The 23,690-nt window shown below is 43.7% G+C and overlaps 1 protein-coding gene across 1 annotated transcript in view; it reads left to right on the top strand.

The window, feature by feature from the left end:
- The window catches only part of CR1 (complement C3b/C4b receptor 1 (Knops blood group)), a 297,719-nt gene that overhangs the window by 154,220 nt on the left and 119,809 nt on the right, over positions 1-23,690 (top strand). The window contains exons 41-43 of the mRNA XM_075909850.1: positions 5,012-5,105; positions 7,708-7,796; positions 10,510-10,701. Coding sequence (XP_075765965.1) covers positions 5,012-5,105; positions 7,708-7,796; positions 10,510-10,701 — 375 coding nt within the window. The remainder of the gene's footprint in view (positions 1-5,011; positions 5,106-7,707; positions 7,797-10,509; positions 10,702-23,690) is intronic.

Here is a 23,690-nt window from a genome sequence, read left to right as displayed (position 1 = left end):
ACACAGCACATGGGACAGATCTGGCCTATCTAGCATTTCTGTCCGGCTTGTCACGACCCCTGGCAATTGCAACTCTGGAGCCACATGTGGTTCTTTGGCTGCCGCTTCAATTACAGGACTTTTAGTAACCTGGAGGTACAGTGAGGCACTCAAGCAGCCTGCCTGGAAGAAGGATAGTAGCAAAATATACACTTTGGACTTCAGAAAAGCACATTTTGACTTCCTCAGAAAACTAATGGGCAGAATTCTCTGGGATGCTTACATGAAGGGGAAAGGAGTCCAGGAGAGCTGGCAGTATTTTAAAGAAGCCTTATTGAAGGCACAGAAAGAAACCATCCAGATGCGCAGTAAGAAAAGTAATATGGTAGGCGACCAGATTGGCCTAACGGGGAAATCTTTGAGATTAAACACAAAATAGAAGTTTACAAGAAGTGGAAACTTGGCCAGATGACTAGGGAGGAGTATAAATATATTGCTCTAGAACGCAGGAGAGTTATCAGGAAGGCAAAAGCGCAACCGGAACTGCAGCTAGCAGAGATGTGAAGAGTAACAAGAGGCATGTTAACAATAGGAGGGTGATGGGAGAGTGTGTGGGGCCCTTACTGGATGATGGCGGTAACCTAGTGACAGATGTAGAAAAGCTGAAGTACTCGATGCTTTCTTTGCCAGCCTTCACAGACAGGGTCGGCTCCCAGACGAATGCACTAGGCAACACAGCATGAGAAGGAGGTGGACAGCCCTTGGTGGGGAAAGAACAGGTTAGGAACTATTGAGAAGCTAAATATACACAAATCCATGGGTACAGATTGAATGCATCCGAGGGTTCTGAGGGAGTTGGCAAGTGTCATTGCGGAACCTTTGACCATTACCTTTGAAAACTTGTGGAGATCAGGAGAGATCCCGAACGATTGGAAAAAGGCAAATGTAGTGCCCATCTTCTAAAAAAGGGAAGGACAGGGAACTACAGACCAGTCAGCCTTTCCTCAGTCCCTGGAAAAATCATGGAGGGGATCCTCAAGGAATCCATTTTGAAGCACTTGGAAGAGGGGAAAGTGATCAGGAATAGTCACTGTGGATTCATGAAGGGCAAGTCATGCCTGACCAATCTGATTAGCTTCTATGATGAGGTAATTGGCTCTGTGGATATGGGGGAGTCAGTGGATGTGATATACCTTGACTTTATATCACAAGGTATACACAAGGTACACCAAGGGGCAGTGCTACCAGACTAACCAGGCAGCTCCCCAGCTGCTCTGCCACAGGTGTCCCCAATTAAGCTGCTGCTGAAACTGACCAGCAGCGGCTGAATTGGGGACACCTGGGACAGAGCTGGACTATCAGAAGGGGGGCTATGAGGGGTCTGAGGTGGCATCCCCCACACCACCCTATACCTCTCATAGCCCCCCTTCTGATAGTCCGGCATATCTAATAATCCGGCACCCCTTGGGTCCTAAAGGTGCCAGATTATTGGGAGTTTACTGTAATGACCTTTTTAGTACTTGAACTGTTGTGTGCTCTTGTCTCTTAGATTAAACAAACTCAATTATTTCATTCTTCTCTCCGTAGGTTGTTTTCTAAAGCTTTAATAATTTTTGTTGCTTTTCTCTGGACCTTCTCCAGTTTGTCCACAGCTTTCTTGAAACGAGGCACCCAGAACTGGATAAAACACTCCAGTCAAGGCCTAATCAGCACAATATTGAGTGGAACAATTACTGCTCATGTTTTGCACTCATCCCAGAGTGAAGTTCAGTTTTAATATAATATGATGCTTCCACAACACTGTCATGCTGACTCATATTTAGCTTGCAGTCCACTATGACCCCAAAATTCCTTTTTGCGACTTCTTGAAATGAGTGTGCCTGGGAGTGAGATCATGTTAATTAGCAGATAGTTACCTAGGTCACTGTGTTTGCCCCTTTTTTGAATACTGGCATGACACCAGTGCTTTTCCATTCTTTTGAATGGTACTTTACTAATTATTTGGCCAACCATTTAGGTTGAGTGCAAATTATCCCCAAGCTTTTGATTTAACAATGTGCATTCCTAGTGCTCCTTAATTACTAATAGACATTAAAGTACTTCATCCTGCTCACATGACGAGGTGAGATTTCATGCTGCTTTCCAAATACAAAACAGAAATAGTACCATCATTTAGCAAATATAACCACGGGTTATATTTGTTTTTATAAACCCCGTGCATGGGCTATAGTTGTGTGCAGGTTATATAGTGGGTTTTGGTTTGTGGGGGGTGTTGTGGTTGTTTTTTACTGAAATAGCAGAGGATTCCCACCCTGCCCCCGCCCCTTTCACTAACTTTGCTGGGCTGGGGTTAGGCTCCCAGCCCAAGACCGAACCACGTGGGGAAACTTACAAGGGGCAGAGCAGCCAGGAACGCTCTGGGGCAGGGACAGAGGCATCCCCAGCAGAGGCACAAGGTGGGAGGCTACCAGTCTGAGCTGACAAAGGGAAGGAGCCTGGAGCAAGTTGCAGGCACAGGGCGCGGCAGCAGCGGGAGTCCACAGGCGGCCACGGCTCTCAGAAGCAGGGCTGGGACATGGTGCTTGTTGCTCCTGTGCGTTCCAGACAGGTGCCCTCCCTTGCCTGCAGATGCCACATGCTGTACCTGCTGTGCACTCGCTTGTTGCTTCTGGGACGTGGCATAGTTCAGGGCGGCAGACCCGCCTGCTCTGGGCTCCTTGCCTTTGTCAGCCCAGGTTAGGAGCCTTGCACCTTTGCTGGGGATGCCTTTGCCCCAGCTCCAGAGCATTCCCGGCTGCTTATTAGTTTCCCCGTGTTGAGTCGTGGCCTGGAAGTCTAACCCCCTGCACCATAAATATACCCCCTGCACAGTCTTGTATACCCCACAGGTTATACTCGTGCATGGGGTATGCAAGGTGTTTTTTTTTTTTTTTTTTTCTGAAATAGGAAAAAAAAACTGCAGGGTATATTTGGGTGCGGGGTATATTTGCTAAATTACGGTAGCTGAACACTTCTGCCATTCCTGCATCATAACTAAATATTTTACCTGCTCCATTTATTAACAGGTTTTTACCATTACATAGTGTGATATTTTCAGTCTATCTGGACTAATCAAAATCTATCACCCCTGCCCTCTAATGAGGTACTCTTTACAGTGTTTTGCTGTGGTAGCCTCCCTTTTGGATTGCCCCCAAACAGCCTCCAGCATGCAAGCCATTCCCAATTAAGTCTAAGTGTTGGCAGCAGCCAGTCATGCATTGATCTCACCAGCCTTAATTATACTGTGGCATTGTGGACATAGTCCTAGTCTTAAGGGTTTTTGGCTCCGAGAAATGTCCTGTATTGCTCAGCATTCTCTTCAATAATACAAATTCTTAATATGGACTCTACTTTAGGGGTGGGCAATTCTTGGTTGGATGCCACGCCAAGATTTTGGAGTGCTTAAGGGGCACACTTTTCTGTGGAGGAAGTGTGAGGTCTAGGGTAGAGGTTGGGTGCAGGAGACTGAGATCTGAGAGGGAGTTTGGGTGGGGAACGGGACTGTGACCTGGGTCAGGGGATTGGGGTATAGGGTCATGGAAGGAGAATGGGTACACAATTTTTTTTTTTTTTTTTTTTTTTTTTGCTTGGGGGAAGGGATGCAGAGTCTGGGAGGGAGTTGTGGCTTGGGGCAAGAGGTCCAGAGGGTTTGGATGGTGGCCTGGGGGAAGGAGTTGGGATGCAGGAGGGGGGCTATTGGTGCCAGAGGCAAGCTCTGACTAGGAAGCACTTACTTAAGACTGCAACACCCCCAAGGCAGGCTGGCCTGCCTGCATGCTGCAGACCCAGATGATGTTAAACTGAAGGTTGCTTCCTTTAGTGGCTCTCAGCTCCTGGAAGGAAAAGAGGCTTGTGCTGCCCCCATCCCCCAGGCCAGTCTCTCAGCTCCTATTGGTTGATTGTATCCAGTTAATAGGAGCTGAGAAATTGGCTGGGCTCACTTTCTAGAGCCATGGTATCAAACATACTAGCCACATGTGGCTATTTAGCCAGCTGAGTGTGACTAGTTGGTGTGAAGTATTTGGCTGGTTGTGTAGCTAGTTGGCTATACCAGTAGCTACTGCTTCATAACTGGCTGGACCCCATAGCTCTAGAGTGTAGAGGTGGATGCATTGTAAGCCACTACCATTTCTTTTGCTCCTAATGAACTTTAAAACCTCCTCTCTATTGTCTGTAAGCATGCCAGTTGTGACTTTTGCGCTGATATCTTTAGCTCCATATCAACTTTTACTTTTCATAATTTCTAACTTATGCCATCTATAATTTTTTCCATGTATTACTGCTTTTTGTTTGCAGTTGCTGCCCATTGAGGTCAATGGGTCTCCTCACATGAATATAGCTATTAGGGATGTGAATGGATAACTGGTTAATGGGTGGGGCTGAAGCAGCTCGTTGCCCACCGTGGACAGGGTGCTGCTCCAGCTCTGTGGGGCCTGCTGCAGGCAGGGGCTGTTGCAGCCCAGCTGGAGAAGTCCCTCTCTTCAGCAGTCCTGGTTCTGCTCTGGTGTGGGCAGGGGCACACAGTCCACCCATGGCTGGGAGCCACTCCAACCCATCTGCTATCCCTTTTATTGGTTAATCAGTTAACAATTAGGGATGTAATATCTAATTTATGCATATGAGTTTTTGGAATTTGGGCCTTAATATGTACAGTATGAATATTTGTGCTTATAATAAATCTGTAAGGGGATTTTAATTCTCACTTGAGGATATAAGGCAACCACTGTCCGTGTGGTATTAGGAAGCATCATCCCTCTTCCATTTCACCTCACTTCTGTGGGGCATATTAAATATCCATAATGTGTGTTTAAACTTTCCTCTGTAGCCTTTGGAGCTGACCTGATATATGGGACAGATACTGAACTCAAAGACAACTAGCTTTGATTTTTTTTCCATGGTTTTTGCTGTGATGGGAGTGCAAGTTCACACATCCTCTTTTCTCTTTTTCCCATTAGGATAATGAGGTAACGCTTATTAGTCTTTTCTCTTCTAGGAAAACGATGTGTAGCACTAGAAATAGAAAATGGCAGAGTTGATGTCACTGATATCCAGTTTGGTGCAACCGCAAACTTCTCTTGTGATCCAGGGTGAGTGATTTCTTCTTTTGACCTAGACTGGTGCAAAACTGCTGGTGAAGTGACAAAATGAGATGGGAGCCTGTTTTAATTTCAAGAATGTAAGTAAGTGCTATGCTACAAGTCTGTACTACTCTTGGAAAAAAAATCGTAGCTAATGAGAGAGCCAGACAGCCCTCTATCATTGAGTGGGAGATAGGAAACTAACTTGCTCAAGCTCCTTTGAAATATCAGCCGAGAGTCCTCTGGAGATGCTCTAGCAGATGTTGGGTCGTGAGAGTCCCACATCGAGGATATTGTGGACTCACTGACTCATACCATCTCTTGTTATAGTGGTTTCTATCTGGATTCTGGGAGCTAGTTGCAGAACATTGCCTGTAAATTGCTGCACTAGATAGAAGCAGACCTCTTCCTTTTATTTGTGTCTGTCTTGCAGCTATCTAGTATTACCTGGGATAGCATTGAATGCAGTGCTTGTTTTTCAGTCAGGGTTCTGTTGACAAGCCTTGGGGAATCAAAGCTTGTTTTCATTGCACTGAGCAGGTGTTCATTGGATTTTGAGGCCTCATAGAGTTTAAGGTCAAAAGGGACCACCAAGTTATCCAGTCTAACATCTCTACAAGATGTCAAGGTTTAAACAGTTTCCCACTAAGCATTGCCTTACTGCCATACTTACCAGATTAATTGGTGCCTCACCTAGCTGGATCAGTCTCCTGTGCACAGGATGCTGCAGCCAAGCTGGACCCACTGTGGGTGGAGGGATGCTCCAGTGCTCCGCAGCCGGTGAGATGAACTGGTTAACATTTTACATGGGGTATTAGATGTCTATCCTCTTGTTTATCACAGGCCTCCAACACTGCTGTGGGAGTCGCATGCTAAACTCCCCATCAAAATCAGTCCAAAATATTACAGACCTCAGGAGATCAGACCATAAAGATGGCATGGGCTGAGAATAGGAGGGGCTGAGGTACACAAATTTCTCAGGTCCCTATTATGGCAGGGAAATGTTCAAGTGAGGTATTGATAGAATCCTGGCAAGTGACTGTAGTCTTGTGTTACAGCAAAAGGCAAATCTTCCCCTCCACCCCCCTCCCCACATCACTGACAATCTCACTGAAGGGAGGGATTTCTCACCAATCCCACATTAGACCCTGAGGGAGAAATCCACAGGCCAGGCACTGAAGTGAGAGTGCTTGGTATCATCATAGAGTCCTGGCTCACCCCATTCCATAGCCTTTCTTCAGCCATGGCCATCCCATGTGGTATAAAGGAAGAAACCCAGAATACATTGGGTAATAGTGAGGAATCCCTTCCTGTCTGTTGCAGGTGACTGGCGGAGAGCCTGAACTATGAGCCTTTATGAACATCATAAACACATGGTAGGGCTCAGTAACCCTGGGATAATAGGCAATCATGGCATCAATTGTTCTCAAACTTCTCCAGTTTGCTTGCACTTTGTCTTGTACTGAACTCGTTGCCCTCACAACTGCTGTTGGGTGACCCTAAACTTCTCCCCTCTTGTAATTAGAATCCTTATTTACAGCATCAAGCTGTTCTGGCTGGTTTTTATCCTTTGTTTTTGTGGCAGCATTGTTCTTAGCATGGAGGGCAATGAGCTCTTTAAACTAACTGAATGGATTGGGTTGCACGGGCACAGATTATGTGAATGTAATTATGATGTAGAGCTCTGTTTTTCTGTATCCCAACTTGAGGTGTCTTGTCCAAACAACACAAATTGGACTCCCAAGGGGCGTTTAGGGTGGAGGCAGATGTCAAGGCCAAGTCCCAGTTAAACTTGGGGTGGTGAGGTAACTCTGGAGCAAGACTGGGTCTTCATCTTCACAAAGGTGGGAGTTAAATCCCTTATTCCATAGGTTGGCCATCATCCCACCTTGTAGGTGAACTAGTGTTGATCCACAGATATGTCTGAGCTCTTGTTGAAGGATTTGGAGGCTCTGTTTCAAGAGCAGTGGTTAGATGGTAGATAGTGAAGCTTCTTGAATTTTGAATATGGGATAGGGAGGTGGGAAATGGGAGACAGCTCAGGGTATCTGTCTTGTTTCCCATTACTGTTGTCCACAGGTTGCCTTTTTACAAACCATCGGCAGCTTGCCCAGTCAATCTCTTGCCTCTCTGTTGCCTACCTTCAGGGGAGACACAACTCCTCATTGTTTTTGCAATTAAATATATAGATGACTAACACAGCTAAACTCAGACCTTTTTCAATGGCTTGTCTCCACCTATTGGCTAAAAGAAAACCTCTCTTTCTAGCCTGTTAACTACAGGATGGACCTCTCTGGTCCCTTAGGACCTGACTGGTGCCAAACCAGAGAATTTGCCAAACCACAAGAGTTCAATATTGTCTAGCAGCATTACCAACACTTCCATTGCTTTCTGGGCTCTTAGACTTTTAGAGCTAAATAACAGCACAGAACACTGAAAACCAGAATGGGTGCTGTAAACACTCTTTATGGGACAGCAAAAAACTTGGTGTTACCTATGATAAGTGGACTTCTGGCTAACTGATGACATGCTGGACCATGGATGTTGCCGGACTAGAGTTCCTGTAGTTCTTTGCTTGCTTGAGTAACAAACTTGAACCCTTTTTCTTTAGCCATAGATTAATTGGACCAAATTCTGTCAAGTGTGTGCTTCTGCTGGACGGTACAGTTGATTGGGACAAGAGGTCTCCAATTTGCCAAGGTAAACTAACCCTAATGGTTTCAAGAATAGTTCACATCAGGAAATAGCAGCATAGCTGGTGAGACAAGAGTCAATCTGTTCTTAGAGGAGGCTTTGGAACAAATTGGTAAACTAAACAGTAACAAGTCACTGGGACCAGATGGCATTCAACCAAGAGTTCTGAAAACTCAAATGTGAAACTGTAGAAAAACTAATTGCAGTTTGTAGCCTATCCTTTAAATCATCTTCTGTACCAAATGACAGGATACCTAATGTAATGTCAGCCTTTATGATGTCAGCCTTTAAAAAGGGATATAGAGATGATCCTGGCAACTATAGGCCAGTAAATCTGACATCAGTATTAGGCAAATTAGTTGAAAATATAGTAAACATCAGAATTGTCAGACACATAGATGAACATAATTTGTTGATGGGAAGGGGCATTAACATGGCTTTTGTAAAAGGAAATCCTGCTTCACTTATACACTATATTCACTGAATCTCTCTTGTCCACATGCTTGTTGACTCCCTCAAAGAATTCTAATTTATGTGGATTTCCAGACAGCCTGTAACAGTCTTTTACCAAAGTCTTATAAGTAAAGCAACCTGTCGTGTTATAAGAGGAAGGGTCATCTCATGGATTGATAACTAGATAAGATAGGAATAAATGGTTCATTTTCAGAATGGAGGGAGGTAAATAGTGGCTTCCCACGTGGGTACATACTGGGACAATCCTGTTAAACATATTCATAAATGATTTGGAGACGGGAGTAAACAGTGAGGTGGCAAAAGCTGCCGATGATACCAAACTGATCAAGATAGTGATGTCCAAAATCTACTGCGAAGAGCTTCAAAAGGATCTAACAAAACTAGGTGACTGGGCAACAAAATGGCAGATGAACTTTAATGCTTAAGTGCAAAGTAATGCATACTGAAAACATAATCCCAGCTATACATCCAAAATGATAGGGTCTAAATTAGCTACAGGCTGTCCTCACTAAATCCAATGTACGTTACAAAAAACTTGGACTTGTAACAAAACAACTTAAAGCAGAGTTTTTTTTCCTCTTCTCATGGCTGACTTCCATTTGCGCAATCTTTTTTTTGCAACTTAAGAATGGGGAACAGGAGGACTTGTAATGCATCAGTTCCTACAAACATCAATGACTTCAGTGCAGGACAGATGTCTACCAGAGCAACTTATAGCGGGGATTATCTGTATTGCCGTTTGAGAGAGATCTTGGATCATTATGGATAGTCATCCACGCAACATGCAGCAGCAAACAATATTAGGAATAATTTGTAAAGTGATAGAGTATCTTATTGCCTTTATAAAATCCCTGGTACACCCACATCTTGAAGACTGAAAACAGATGTGGTTTCCTCATCTGAAAAAGCATGTTGGCATTGGAAAAAATTCAGTAAAGGGCAACAAAAATGAGTAAGGGTTTGGAAGGGCTGTCATGAGGAGAGACTTTAAAAGACAGGGACTTTTGATCTTTGAGGAAACTAAGGGGGAATATGATAGTCTATACAATCCTGACTGTTGTGGAGAGAGTCAATAAAGAAGTTATTTGCTTGTTGCTGTAATGCAGAACTAGGGGGGGTCACTAAATGAAATACATAGCAGGTTTAAAACATACAAAAGGAAGCTTTTCTTCATGTGCTGCACAGTCAACCCATAGAACTCCTTGCCCCAGAAGAAGTTGTGAAGACCAAGACTTTAACAGTGTTCCAAAAAAAGAACTAGATAAATGCATGGAGGATAGATCCATCAATATTTATTAGCCAGAATGGGTAGGAATAGTGTCCGTAGGCTGTTTGTCAGAAGCTGGGAATGCATGAAAGGGGAGGGTTCATGAGATTTTTCACGTGTTCTGTTCATTCCCTCTGGGGTACCTGGCATTTGCCACTCTCAGAAGATAGGTTCCTGAGCTAGATGGACTTTTGGTCTGACCCAATATTGGCATTCTTGTGTGTTTAATTCAAATGACAGTAAAATTTGTGTTTGGTTGGGGAAAGGAATTTAATCATACTGTAGTCTGCCATGGTGTTTGGATGACTTCTACAAAATCAACCTTTTTAAAAAATCCTCATTAAATTGTTCATCTGGCACTGTTTAATGTATATACTCCAACAAGCCTCTTGGCATGTTTTCAGTTATATCTACATAATCCCAGTTCTTGAGTTAAAAAGCAAGCTAATGACTCGAAGTCTTGACCTTTCCCAAACCAGCCTATTCACTTAATCTAAGACTGTCTTGGAGTGAATCACAATTTCCCTCTACCTTAACTTGATCTTTTTAATGCATTCTGGACGTAGTCTGTGCCTTATGCTACCAATGTCCGCTCTAGAAGCTGCTGCTACAAGACCTGTCCTAGCTTTAGTTTTTTGCTTCTGGAACAATTATTCCTCTAGAGGTGTCAAGCAAGAAGTTCTGGCTCCCTGCAGCTAACTCTGGAAAGAGTCACACTCTGTTAAGATCATCCCTTCCCACACCATGTCCAGAACTGGTGTTTTTATGAAGCATCCTCCTTGAGCAAGGGACATACTGGGTTGGAGCAAGCCTAAAAGCAGAAAACCACCAGAATCTGAAATGTTAATGCAATTCTAAATAAACTTTCAAATGGTTAAATAGCTTTGGGAGGCTACGAGGCAAATTTCTTAATGTGAAATCTCTTCATTTCATCTGCAATATAAACTTGAATTTCCATGTTGACATTCTTTGCTTCAGCAATACCTTGCGTCCCACCTCCTGATATTGCCAATGGTTCATATGCTCCTCTGAATGAAGAGTATGCTTATGGCTCAGCAGTAACTTACAGCTGTAACAAGGACTTCTCTCTCATTGGAGAGCGTTCCATTCATTGTACAACGAACGATCAAGTCAATGGAGAGTGGAGTAGGCTGGCCCCTGAATGCAAAGGTTAGTGGTATCTGTTTTTATCCTCTCCTTATTTTACCATCTCCTCCCAGTAAACTTAAATTTTGCAATCCAAATAATCTCAAACCAGAGGAAATTCAGTTAGTGCTTAGACCCCCTCCCCCCCATACCATTCACGAAAACTGGCTGCAATTTGTAACATAATCTCTAAAGTAGGGCTATTCAACACGTGGCCCATGGGCCACATGCGGCCCATTTGTTTGCAGCCCACAATATGGTTTGGTCCACGCGGAGCTCACCACGCAGCCGGCGGGTGGGATCCTTTGAACACAGCCTCCACTGAAAACACTCTTCACAAAGGCAAGGCATGTCCCTAGTGGGATGAACACTGAAAGATGGAAGTGGACGGGTTGGCTGGAACAGACAGGTACAGGATGTTGGCATTTCTAGCTCCCAGGAGCTACGGGGCATTGTGTGAAAAGCTATTTGCATGTATATGCAACCACACTTAAGTTGCAGCCCTCGGCATGTGTTGAGTAGCATTGTGGCCCCCTGGGTTTCCAAAGTCGAGTAGCCCTGCTGTAAAGAATATCTAACTTATTTTTTTGATAAATGATTCCTGGAAATATTTTTGCCTCTAATATCGTGTAGTTTTGTCTCCCTTCAATGTTTCAAGACTGCCGTTAAGTCTCCTGTCTCAAACAGTTGACCTTTTTTTTTTAAGGTGGAGACACTCTAAAAGAAAGGTTATAGTTTTATGTCTGTACTCTATTCAGTGCTAAAATGGGGGGAGAGCCTAACAAACAGGATTCTTTGACAACCATTTTTTAGATTTTTTTGGGAGGGCTTCTTGGCAGAGAAGGTTTATGCTTTTTGAGAGTTCATATCACAGCCATAAAGTTCTTGGGAGGAGGAAATGAAGGTAATATTACAATCCTCATTTTGGTGATTGCAGTGGAGTGTTGATGAGCACTATTGCATTTAGCTAATAATACTTTTACGTACTTGGTGTTCAAGCAGCTACCAGTGGGTTGCCCAGTCTAACCTCTGGGATTATGAGGGTTTTGCAGAGACATGAAGCACGTTGTTTACCTCACTGCTTGATATGCCCCTTTGACCCCTCCCACCCTTCCAAAAAAGCAGGGAAGTTCAGTTCCAGAGTTTTATTGCAAGTCAATCTTACAGCAGGGCTGGGCAAAATACAGGTCAGGTGGCTGAATCCAGCCCACAGACCATGGTCAGGCATGCAGCTGCCGCATTTTTTTTTAAGTGCAGGCCATGCTGCTCTCTGCTCTGCAGGCAGGTGGAAGGCCTTGAGTGATTTTCCCACCCCAAGCCCAATCCTCAGCTCTTGTTGGCTGGAAACAACTAGCTAATAGGAGCTGCGAGATTGGCCTGGGGGGTATGGGTAATGCAAGCCTCTTCCCTCCATGTGGCTCTCAGCTCCTGGAGAGGGAACAGCCTGTAGTTTGAAGCAGTCTGGGGCTACGGAAGGCAGGGAGACAAGCCTGCCAAGGGGGAACTGCTGGCCAGGAGACACTTAGGTAAGCGCCTCCCAGCCAGAGCCTGCCCCTCCTGCACCCCCTCTCCCTCCCCTAGGTGACCATCTAAACCCCCCTGTACCCTTCTTACCCTCCCTCCCAGAACCTGCATCCCATTCCCCTGCTCCAGGTCACCACCCAAACCTTCTGCAGTGTGTGGGGTCCTAAAAGCCTTCCCTCAGGCTAGAATCCTCTCTTGGACCTATACACCCTCCCTGACACTGCACCCCAATCCTCTGACCCAGGTCACAACCCCCCCTTCAACCAAATTCCCCCTCAGATCTCACACTGTCTCCTTCATCCCAGTCCCTTGCGCCCATCTGCACCCTACCGCCATCCTTGACCCTACACCACCTCCACAGAAAAGAGTGGCCCTTGACCACTTTACAAAATCTTGGAGTGACCCCTTCCCCCACCAAAAATTATTGCCCACCACTGTTAGCATGTGCACAGCATGTCCCAAATTCCAGATGGCTTCATACAATGATGATTAACTCACACAATATACTGCGATATGACAGGGCAGAGTCCTGATACCTATACAGTTGGGTGCTGTGCTATATACACAGTCGAGTATCAGGGCTTTTTTTTTTTTTTTTTTTTTTTTTTTCCTTCTATCTTCTCTGAATGCTTCCTGCAGAAAATATTCTTAGACTGGTATTTTTTTAACTTTCAGTGGTCAAGTGTCTAGAGCCAATAATTGAAAATGGAGAAAAGCAATCTGGATTTGACTTTAAGTATTCATATGGACACACTGTCATATTTGAATGCCATTTGGGCTTTACTCTGCATGGTAACAGTTCCGTTAAATGTGAAGCTAACAGTTCATGGGTTCCATCTTTGCCAACCTGCGTCCGTAAGTATAAGCAGTTGTATAGAGCTTTTGTGCTGGTGTTTAGAAAACGTATTGCTTTTAAGTAGCCATATTAGAAGGTCAAATCTGTGTCCCCTTTTTTGTCATAGGCATCGCACAAACTACACCTACACCTTCCTCTCCAGAAGGAACAAAATATACTTCTGGTGAGTTGCAGGAACTTTTGCTAAATATCTCTAAGATTTAAGTAACTGTATAGTTTCTAGAAGACTGAAAATTGGTGTGACCTTCACAAACAGTATTTCCTATCCAAGTTCTAGAGTTCAGTCATTCACCATTGGTCATATAAGCAATATTTTATCTCTCCGGTTTTAGAGCGCTACATATTTCTTAGTCACCCTTGGGTGCAGCCTCGGATTGTGATCCCTGTGTCCCCTCAGCTCTCCAGCTTGGGCTGTGTCTCACTATGCTTTGCAAGTGATGAGTAGCAAACACTTTCAGGAGCTGTGATCACTCACCACAATCGCGTGTGGAGCCTCACACACAGCTAGATTGCATGCATGCTCCCAGAGCCACTCATGAAATCCACAGACTGGCACTAGCCAAATCCTCCCCCACACCCACTCTCAGTGCTGTACCCCAAGGAATATACCATCTTGACCTGCTGAAGTGCAGATGTATTAATTGGCAAATCACTCTTATCAATGAGAGGTGGATATACACCAGCCTTTCTAAAACCCTTGAGTAAATTTACCAGGCACTTCATGCAAACTCACTGATAAAGATGAACAGCCTAACTCAACCTTTTTCTCACCCCACTGGATGTAGCATCCTTTATATGTAGGTCTGTCCCTTAAACCTGGGTCAGCCTCCTCTGTTGCAATCTTCACTTTTCACAGTGCCCTTGTTGCTTATCTCCTGCTCCCACTTATAAGCCAAGTATGATAACCATTTTCAGGTATCTAAAAGGATGTCATGAGGAGGAGGGAGAAAACTTGGCCTCTGAGGATAGAACAAGAAGCAATGGGCTTAAACTGCAGCAAGGGAGGTTTAGGTTGGACATTAGGAAAAAGTTCCTGACTGTCAGAGTGGTTAAACTCTAATACGTTGCCATGGGAGGTTGTGGAATCTCCATCTCTGGAGATATTTAAGAGCAGGCTGGTTAGACATACATCATGGATGGTGCTGGGTCCTGCCATGAAGGCAGGGGACTGGACTTGCTGACCTCTCAAGCTCCCTTCCAGTTTGTGTTGTATGATTTTAAGTTTCTGACCAGTGGTAATATATCTACTTCCATCAGACAGCTTATTACCCTGTTACTTCCCTATGTAATTTCCCAAGCTTCGCAGTCACAAAGATGCAGACAATGTAGATTTTTGACTTGCTTTTTATTTGGATAAGACTCCACATCTGGGTGCATAAGCAGAAAGGATGAAAGGGTTTGCAGTTTCAAGCTCAACTACTCTGAACTGGGTTGCGACCTACATATTGATGTTAGGATGTGGCTGAAGCTATACCACCTTCCAAGGTGTTCAGTGCACTCAATAAGCACAGAGCATCCCTATGTTGGACATGTGCAGAGTTGCTCCTTGTTTCGGAGTTCATAAGCTCATTACACATTGCCATCATGACATTTTTGGGGAAATGATGTAGGCTCGTGGAAGGTGGCTTCTACAATCCCTCTTTAAATAGACTGAGCCCTTCCTCCATCATATACTGACTGGAATTACTAACAAAACTCTCTGGGTAGAGTACATGAGACATGGAATAAACATGTGCAGTGCATCTCAATTACAGCACAGATGAGAAACCATTTTCCCAAATACGCTCCCTCCCCCCCCCCAAATGCATGAACTCTCAAACTACGAGCTGTTTAGGAGGCTGACTGTCTTCATCACAGTAAATAATGAAACCAGCCTAAGGGAACATCCAAAAATAGTCTGAGTAGAGTTTAAAGACTAGCTGAAATTGCATTGGAAACTGTGGCTATAAGAAAAGAGTTGCCTATTACAGATGTGAATAAGTGCGGGTTTAATGGTTTTATTCCTAAGCAAGAACAAAGTGTGTGTATTTTAGCTTGACTAATACAGGGTAGCCACAACAAGTGGAGTGAAGCCATTGTTCATGGTTTGGTGTCACTCACTTTGTACTACCTACTGGATTCTCTCAACTATTTTTATGTGGCATCTCAGGATTGCTGGTAATGTACTTAAGCTTTTTTTTATTCTTTCAACTGTGCAATTAGAGTAAGTTAGTGACTCCAAAGATGATGCTGATTGAGTTCCTAAAACTATTGGTTTGTATTTTTCTTTATACAGAATCAACTACAAAACCCACTCAAGAAACCCCTAAAAATGCCACAGGTAAAAACCACTCTTAAAATCTTTCTAAACTTTGGTCCATTGGAAAGCATTCTTGCCTTTGTTTTGTTCCCTCGTTAGTCTGGGTAACTTAAGTGTCCCAAGATCAGCCTAAGAGACTGAGGTGTGGCTTTGCTTTTGAGTTTTATACCTGCTTGGCTTTCTTTATCTGAATGCAAAGTTGATGAAATGAGTGAGTAATAGACTCCAAGAATGATACATTTTCAGGAACTAGATAAGTGTCTGTCTGTTTCTTTTACAGCATCAGCTATAAAACCCACACAAGAAACCCCTAAAAATGCCACAGGTAAAAATACTCTTCACTTCGTAATGAACCAAAGTTTGGAAAGATTTTCTTGCCTTGATTCTGTTTTCATTAGTCTGGGTAACTTAAATGTCCCAAGATGAGCCTTAGATGGACTGAGGTGTGGCTTTGCTTTAGGATTTTATACTTGGTTGGCTTTCTTTGTTATCTAAATGCAAAGTTGATGGAACTAGTGAGTAATAGACGCCAAGGATGATGTGCATCTAGTCTAGAGTAGGCAATTTTTGGTGGGGTGTCACTCCAAAGATTTTGGGAAGTGGTCAAGGGGCATGCTTTTCTTTGGAGGGTGTGTAGGGTCTACAGTGGAAGTTGGGTATAGAAGGGCACATGGGTTAAGGGACTGGGATGCAGGATATGGTGTGAGATCTGAGGAGTTTCAGTGAAAGAGGAGGCTGTGACCTGGGTCACAGGATTGGGATGTAGGTACAGGAGAGGATTCTAGCCTTGAGGAGGGGTGTAGGAGGAGGTACAGTGTCTGGGAGGGAGTTGTGACCTGGGGCAGAGGTGTGCAGAGGGAGTTAGAGTACAGGAGGGGCTGGGGTGCTAGGGGCAGGCTTTGGCTGGAAGGTGCTTACCTCACATGTCGCGACCTGCGGTACCCCTAAGGCAAGCTGGGTTCCCTACCTGCTGCTGCTGCCACAGATTGCCTGAAAATGCAGACTGCTCCCTCCATGTGGTTCTCAGTTCCAGGAATGATGAGAGGCTTGCGTTTCCCTCATTCCAAAGGCCAATTTCTCATCTCCTATTGGCTCGTCTGACCAACAGGAGCTGAGAGATTGGTTGGGGCCAGTTCTTGTTGGACGGTTATTTCTGGCCATTAGGAGCTGAGGATGGGCTGTGGGTGGGGAGATCACACGAAGCCTCACCTCCCTCCAGAGAGGCACACACAGCACCCCGGCACTTAAGAATAGCTGCTTTATGCTTCATGGTCCTGGCAGGGGAGTCTGTGGACTGGGTCCAGTGACTTGGCAGGCCAAATTTTGCCCACCACTGATCTAGTTCTTGAAAATGTTTGTATATCTTTTCTTTGTACAGGATCAACTACAAAACCCACACAAGAAACCACTAAACATTCCACAGGTAAAAATACTCTTAAATTTCTCAACTTCCTTCTGAAAGAGTTAATTCTATAGCTTAATACTCAGTTTTGAGGTGATTGTATATTTGATGCTCTCCCTTGTGATCAGCACGAGGACTGTCCTTTTGGGCCTTTTAGCTATAACTTTTTTTTTTTTTCTGGAAGCAACTCACATTGAGTGTCTCTCCAGCTTGGGAGATCTTGGGTTACAGCTCCTGTTTTACACAACGGTATCTGCATAGACTGTAGATGCAACTGTAGACCATAAACCATTTCAAGACCTCTTCTGTGACACAGTGGCTATGATCAACTTCACCTTTGAATCCATATTTGGGACACTGTTATGTCTTCAGTCGTTTGGATGGTCTCACCACAGTTGTATGAAAGTCTGTTTCCCCCCCCCCCCCCCCCCCCCCCCCAATTTGTGTGTCAAGTAGCTGCATCTTTGGCCACTTTGTTCAGGTGCAGTTCAGTATGGTCTAGAGCCGTGTTTCTCAGACTCTGCTCTGCAGAGCCCTGGGGCTCCATGAGACCTCTCCAGGGGCTTGGCAAGGTTGACAAACTGGAAACATCAATAGGTACAACAAATACAATCAGTGGATCGCTAGGGTGCCGCATAAATTTTTACACATGTAAAGGGCTCCGGAGCCCAAAAGTTTGAGAACTGCTTGTCTAGAATGTTTGTGGTGGATTTGAGACCATGAGGGTAGCTTGTTGGTCAGTGGTATTGTGCTTGTTAGGAATGGTAGATGAAATCCAGACACTTTGCTGTTCCCTGACTGGATTCAAAGATGTGAGGTGGTTGCTTATGGTCTACATTATATGTCAGGCATGCAGTATTTTGTCCATAGCCTGCTGGGTAGAAAGTTCTGGGTAGTCTGTGTTAAGTTCACGTGCAATGGCTGTATCTCAACAAATAGTTGAGGGTTCAATGTTTGCTAGTATAGAGAGCTGTGGTAGAGGGGTCCTATGATGATTCTCAGCCCATCCACAAGTTGTGGCAGCTTCTTGTACATACTGGTGCACAGCACTCTGCAACCAAGTTTTTCAGGGCCGATGCTGGTGTTGATAGCATCAGATCAGTTGATTCCCCAGCTTGTTCTTGCTGTATTTTGGACCATGTTGATGTCTTTGGAGGCTACTCTCTGTGGTAGGGTTTTGGAAGGCCAGTGTCTGGGCAAGAATGACATTGAGATGTTGACTTTGTGGTAAAACTAAGTTACAACCCAATCTGTACAGATTTTGTGCAATTCTATTAAGGGGGAAAGTAGATTCTCCTGAGTTGCTTCTTAGCTGTAACTTTCGGAAATATTTCTGCAGTAGCTTTAATGTGAAGTGGCCCTTACCTGTGTCTCATGCCCACAGCTGTCAAAGATGTATCAAATCAGTGTATACAAAGTGCAGTCATTTAATTCCCCTGCAATATACGGAGTATCCCAAGTGTCTAGCACCAGTGCTCAAGAACAGTGATAGCGGTCTACCAAAATCCAGTTGTTCCATCAGTCTTTTGCAGACCTACACAGATTTAAGTCCTTCCACCCTTTCAACATGTTTAAATCCTCCTTTTGGCTAATGTCACATCCATTTGTTGAACCAAAATGAAAGTCCCTACAAGTTCAAGATGTTCCTTTAACTTTTAAGCTCTTCCCTTTTTCATGCTACACTTTGAGATGTCTGTTCAGTTCACTTTGGGGGCATCTACACTGCACCCTTACCTCAAAATAAGCTACGCAATATGTTATGCAAATTGCGTGGCTATTTTGAAAAGCGCTATTCCGAAATGTCCTTGAACCCTCATGGAACGAAGGTTACAGGGACACCAGAATAGCATGCTTGTTTTGAAGTCTATTGAAGATGCAGAGTAGCTCTTTCGGAATACTGGAAATACCTCCGCAATGTAGACATAGCCTTTCCAAATTACAAAATGGTTAGGCTTCAGGTGGCTGATATTTTTGCTGTCATTGCCATAGAATCACAATAAAAATATGATTCTTCCCTACTCCCAAATAAGTACAAGTTGGCAGATGAGCGGTGTCATAAATCACATGGGTACACATTGAGATGTTTACTGGTATCTAATCTTAACACTTCATCTCTAATGTCTTTTGCCAAAGATAAAAATCACAGAATACTAGGACTGGAAGGGACCTCGAGAGATCAAGTCCAGTCCCTTGCCCTCATGGCAGGACCAAATAGACATTTATCTACCCTACTCTTAAATATCTCCAGAGATGGGGATTCCACAACCTCCCTGGGCAATTTATTCTAGTGTTTGACCACCCTGACAGTTAGGAACTTTTTCCTAATGTCCAACCTAATCCTCCCTTGCTACTGTTTAAGCCCATTGCTTCATCTTGGCCTTTGAGGATAGAACAAGAACAAGTTTTCTCCCTTTTCCTTATGGCACCCTTTTAGATAGCTTAAAACTGCTATCATGTCCCCCCTCAATCTTCTCTTTTCTAAACTAAACAAACCCAATTCCTTCAGTCTTCCCTCATAGGTCGTGTTTTCTAGACCTTTAATCATTCTTGCTGCTCTTCTCTGGACCCTCTCCAGTTTCTCCACATCTCTCTTGAAATGTGGTGTCCAGAACTGGACACACTACTCTAATTGAGGCCTAACCAGTGCAGAGTAGAGGAATAATGACTTCTCCTGTCTTGCTCACAACACACCTGTACATGCAAAGAAAGCAAACATGATTCTGGGATGCAATAGCATCACACTGCCGACTCATATTCAACTTGTGGTCCACTATAACCCCTAGATCCCTTTCTGCCGTACTCCTTCCCAGACAGTTGCTTCCCATTCTGTATGTATGAAACTGATTGTTGCTTCCTAAGTGGAGCACTTTGCATTTGTCTTTATTAAACTTCATCCTGTTTACCTCAGACCATTTCTTCAATTTGTCCAGGTCATTTTGAATTATTACCCTATCCTCCAGATTAATCGCAACCTCCCTCCCAGCTTGGTGGTATCTGCAAACTTAATAAGTGTACTTTCTATACCAATATCTAAATCGTTGATGAAGATATTGAACAGAGCCGGTCCCAAAACAGACTCCTGCGGAACCCCACTTGTTATACTTTTCCAGCAGGATTGTAAACTATTAACTACTCTGACTATGGTTATCCAGTCACTTACGCACCCACCTTATAGTAGCCCCATCTAAGTTGTATTTGCCTAGTTTATTGATGAGAATGATACGATCTCGCACGATAAACGCCTTACTAAAGTCTATGTATACCACATCCACCTCTTCTCCCTTATTCACAAGACTTGTTAGCTTTCTTTAATAGGATATCAGATTGGTTTGACATGATTTGTTCTTTACAAATCCATGCTGGCTGTCCCCTATCACCTTGTGATTTTCCAAGTGTTTACAGAGGATTTTCTTAATTACTCCATTATCTTCCCTGGCGCACAAGTTAAACTGTGTGGTTTCCTGGGTTGTTCGTGTTTCCCTTTTTATAAATGGGCATTGTATTTGCCCTTTTCCAGTCTTCTGGAATCTCTCCTGTCTCCCATGATTTTCCAAAGATGATAGCTAGAGGCTCAGATACCTGCAAGTCACCAGGGCCTGATCAAATGCATCCTATGATACTCAAGGAGCTGATAGAGGAGGTATCTAACTTTTCTAAGTGACTTTTGACTTGTTGTGGGGTGGGTGGGTGGGTGTGTGTGTGTGTGTGTGTGTGTGTGTGTGGTGGTTTTACCTTCTAAAACTACCCCCTTCCCACTAGCATTCACTGTTAGGCATTCCTTCAGACTTCTCGGTGAAGACTGAAACAAAGAAGTCATTGAGCATCTCTTGCCATTTCCAAGTTTCCTGATACTGTTTCTCCCTCCTCACTGACCAGTGGGCCTACCCTCTCCTTGGTCTTCCTCTTGCTTCTAACGTATTTAGAAAAAGTCGTCTTGTTTCCCTTTATTCCCGTAGCTAGTTTGAATTCATTCTGTGCCTTTGCCTTTGCCTTTCTAATCTTGCCCCTGCATTCCTGTGCTGTTTGCCTATATTCATTTGTAATTTGTCCTACTTTCCATTTTTTATATGACTCCGTTTTTATTTTTAGATCATGCAAGATCTTGTGGTTAAGCCAAGGCGGTCTTTTGCCGTATTTTCTCTTTCCGACACATCGGAATAGCTTGCTTTTGGGCCCTTAACAATGTCCCTTTGGAAAAACTGCCAACTCTCTCCTCAGCTATTTTTCCCCTCAGTCTCTATTCCCATGGGACCTTACTTATCAGTTCTGAGCTTACCAAAATCTGCCTTCCTGAAATCTATTGTCTCTATTTTGCTGTTCTCCCTTCTACCCTTCCTTAGAATTCTGAACTCTATGATTTCATGATCACTTTCACCCAAACTGCCTTCCACTTTCAAATTCTCAACCAGTTTCTCCCTATTTGTTAGGATCAAATATAGAACAGCTTCCCCCTGGTAGCTTTTTCAACCTTCTGAAATAAAAAGTTGTCTCCAATGTAATCCAAGAACTTACTGGATAGTCTGTGCCCTGCAGTGTTACTTTCCCAACATATATCTGGATAGTTGAAGTCCCCCATCACCACCAAATCTTGGGCTCTGGATGATTTTGTTTTTAAAAAAAGCCTCATCCACTTCTTCCACCTAGGTAGGTGGCCTGTAGTAGACTCCTAGCATGACATCACCTTTGTGTTTAATCCCTTTTAGCCTAACCCAGATACTCTCAACACTTCGGTCTATGTCCATCTTCACCACACTCCAAGGGTACGTCTAGACTACATGCCTCTGTCGCCAGAGGCATGTAGATTAGGCTACCAGGCATAGGAAAATGAAGCAGCGATTTAAATAATCGCCGCTTCATTTAAATTTACATGGCTGCTGCGCTGGGATGAGGCATACCTGGGTGGTTGACAAATGCCTTTGATGTCAACACCTGCGTGTCCAGACTACTGCGCTGAGCCGACGAACAGCTGATCAGCTCAGCGCGGCAGCCATGTAAATTTAAATGAAGCGGCAATTATTTAAATCGCCGCTTCATTTTCCTATGCCTGGTAGCCTAATCTACATGCCTCTGGCGACAGAGGCATGTAGTCTAGACGTACCCCATGTGTGTTCATTACTAATGTATAAGGCTACACCTCCTCCCTCTTTTCCCTGTCCATCCTTCCTGAGCAAGCTGTATCCTTCCATACAAACATTCCAATCGTGTATTATCCCACCAAGTTTGTGATGCCAACAATGTCATAATTGTACTTATTAGCACTTCTAGTTCTTCCTGCTTATTTCCCATACTTCTCACATTTGTATATAGGCATCTAAGATCCTGATTTGACCTTGCCTCCCAGTTTTGCCCTGACTCTCCTTTCTCTCTGCCATTGTAGTCCACGCTCCCTCCCATTTCCGACCCAGGTCTCCATGCTCTCCACTTACCTGTGAGCTTTGGTCACCTGTCCCTGTCGAACCTAGTAAAAATGTGGCTGATCAGTGCAGAATTTGTCTAGTGTGTGGTAGCCATCTCAGTCCAAGAATATTAGCAATAAGTTGGGTGAGCTCCAAACTTTTATTGCTCCAACTTCAGTTGGTGAGAGCTTGAAAGCTTGTTGCTTACCTAGAGCTGTTCATAGTGCAAAATTTGGCACATGATTCTGCAGATAACTGTGTGGGGGGGATCTCTGGGGGATGCAGAAGACTTCTACAAATAAAGCATTTATTTATAATATAGGAAACATTTAGAGGATTTGCCCTGTCACTTCTCAAATCTATTGTAATGTCTATTAAAATGTGCATAGAAATAGACTCTCCAGAAAAGCTTTCTGCCTTCTCTAGATTTTGGATTATCTATAGGTCAATCCTGGTGTTGAGTATACATTGTAACTTCATCATTTGCATGTTTATATTTATTTGAATCATTTAAATTTAATGTTAAAATCTGGGTTAAGGTGCTTAAATGTTGCACCAATATAAATTGGATTCCTATAGTTAGATGGCATTTGTATACCTTGACACTTCAGCTCACCCTGTATTTTTTTTTTTTCTTTCTAGGGATGAACACTGGTACCATAATCGCTATTGGTGAGTAACTTAATTTTAAAATTTATTTTTAAAATCCTCCCATGATGAAGTATGGGAGTTCCAAAGAAGCCTGTGGAACCCTATTGAGTGCTTAACTCATAGTCAGAAAGCTTTTCCTAATACCTGGCTTAGATCACCCTTGCTGCAAATTAAGCCGACCACTACTTTTCCTACCGTACAGTGTACACTGGAAACAATGGATTGCTGTCCTCTTTGTAACATGACACACTTGAATACTCTGATCAAAGGGTCTTCCCAAGATTACTGTCCATGAGTAAACCTCTGGTAGACTGTATCAATTTATCCTTTTATTAGCAATATTTCCCTAAGCCAAGCTGACTGCTGTGATTCTGTCCTAACTATTATAGTCAGTTTAATAGGATGTGGAAGTGGAAATTAAGAATCTTACCCCTAGAAGATGCACTTCTGTAGGTCTGTTTTGGATAAAGGTACTACTATAGACTGCATGTGTACCAACAAGAAAACACTATATGGGGAGTTGGCTGTGTAGGGTAACACTTTTACTGCTTTGCCTGTCTAGTTCCAGAGCTGGAGCTTCTCTCCATTTTTGAAGGGAGGGTTTAATCTTCTAACTCCCCCCCCCCCCCCCCCCCCCCCCCCCCCGGCTTGGCTACTTAATGTCTGACCAATTTCTTTTCAGAAGAATAATAGTTTGGCTCAAATGTTTGTGGGAAACAATCATATTAAAGCAGTTCTGGGAAACTCGTGTTTGAATAATCTTGGTATTGATGACGTTAGTGCAAGTGAATTTGAAAATTGTGAATTTTGCTGGATTTCACCAAAAATGTTAGAATCGAATGTCATCACCAGATTACTGTTTCCTTCTTTTCCATCAAGGAGTCG

This window comes from Pelodiscus sinensis, chromosome 27, assembly GCF_049634645.1.
Source record: "Pelodiscus sinensis isolate JC-2024 chromosome 27, ASM4963464v1, whole genome shotgun sequence".
NCBI lineage: Eukaryota > Metazoa > Chordata > Testudines > Trionychidae > Pelodiscus > Pelodiscus sinensis.
The sequence above is the reverse complement of the archived record's forward strand: the minus strand, read 5'-3'. Positions and strand labels throughout refer to the sequence as shown.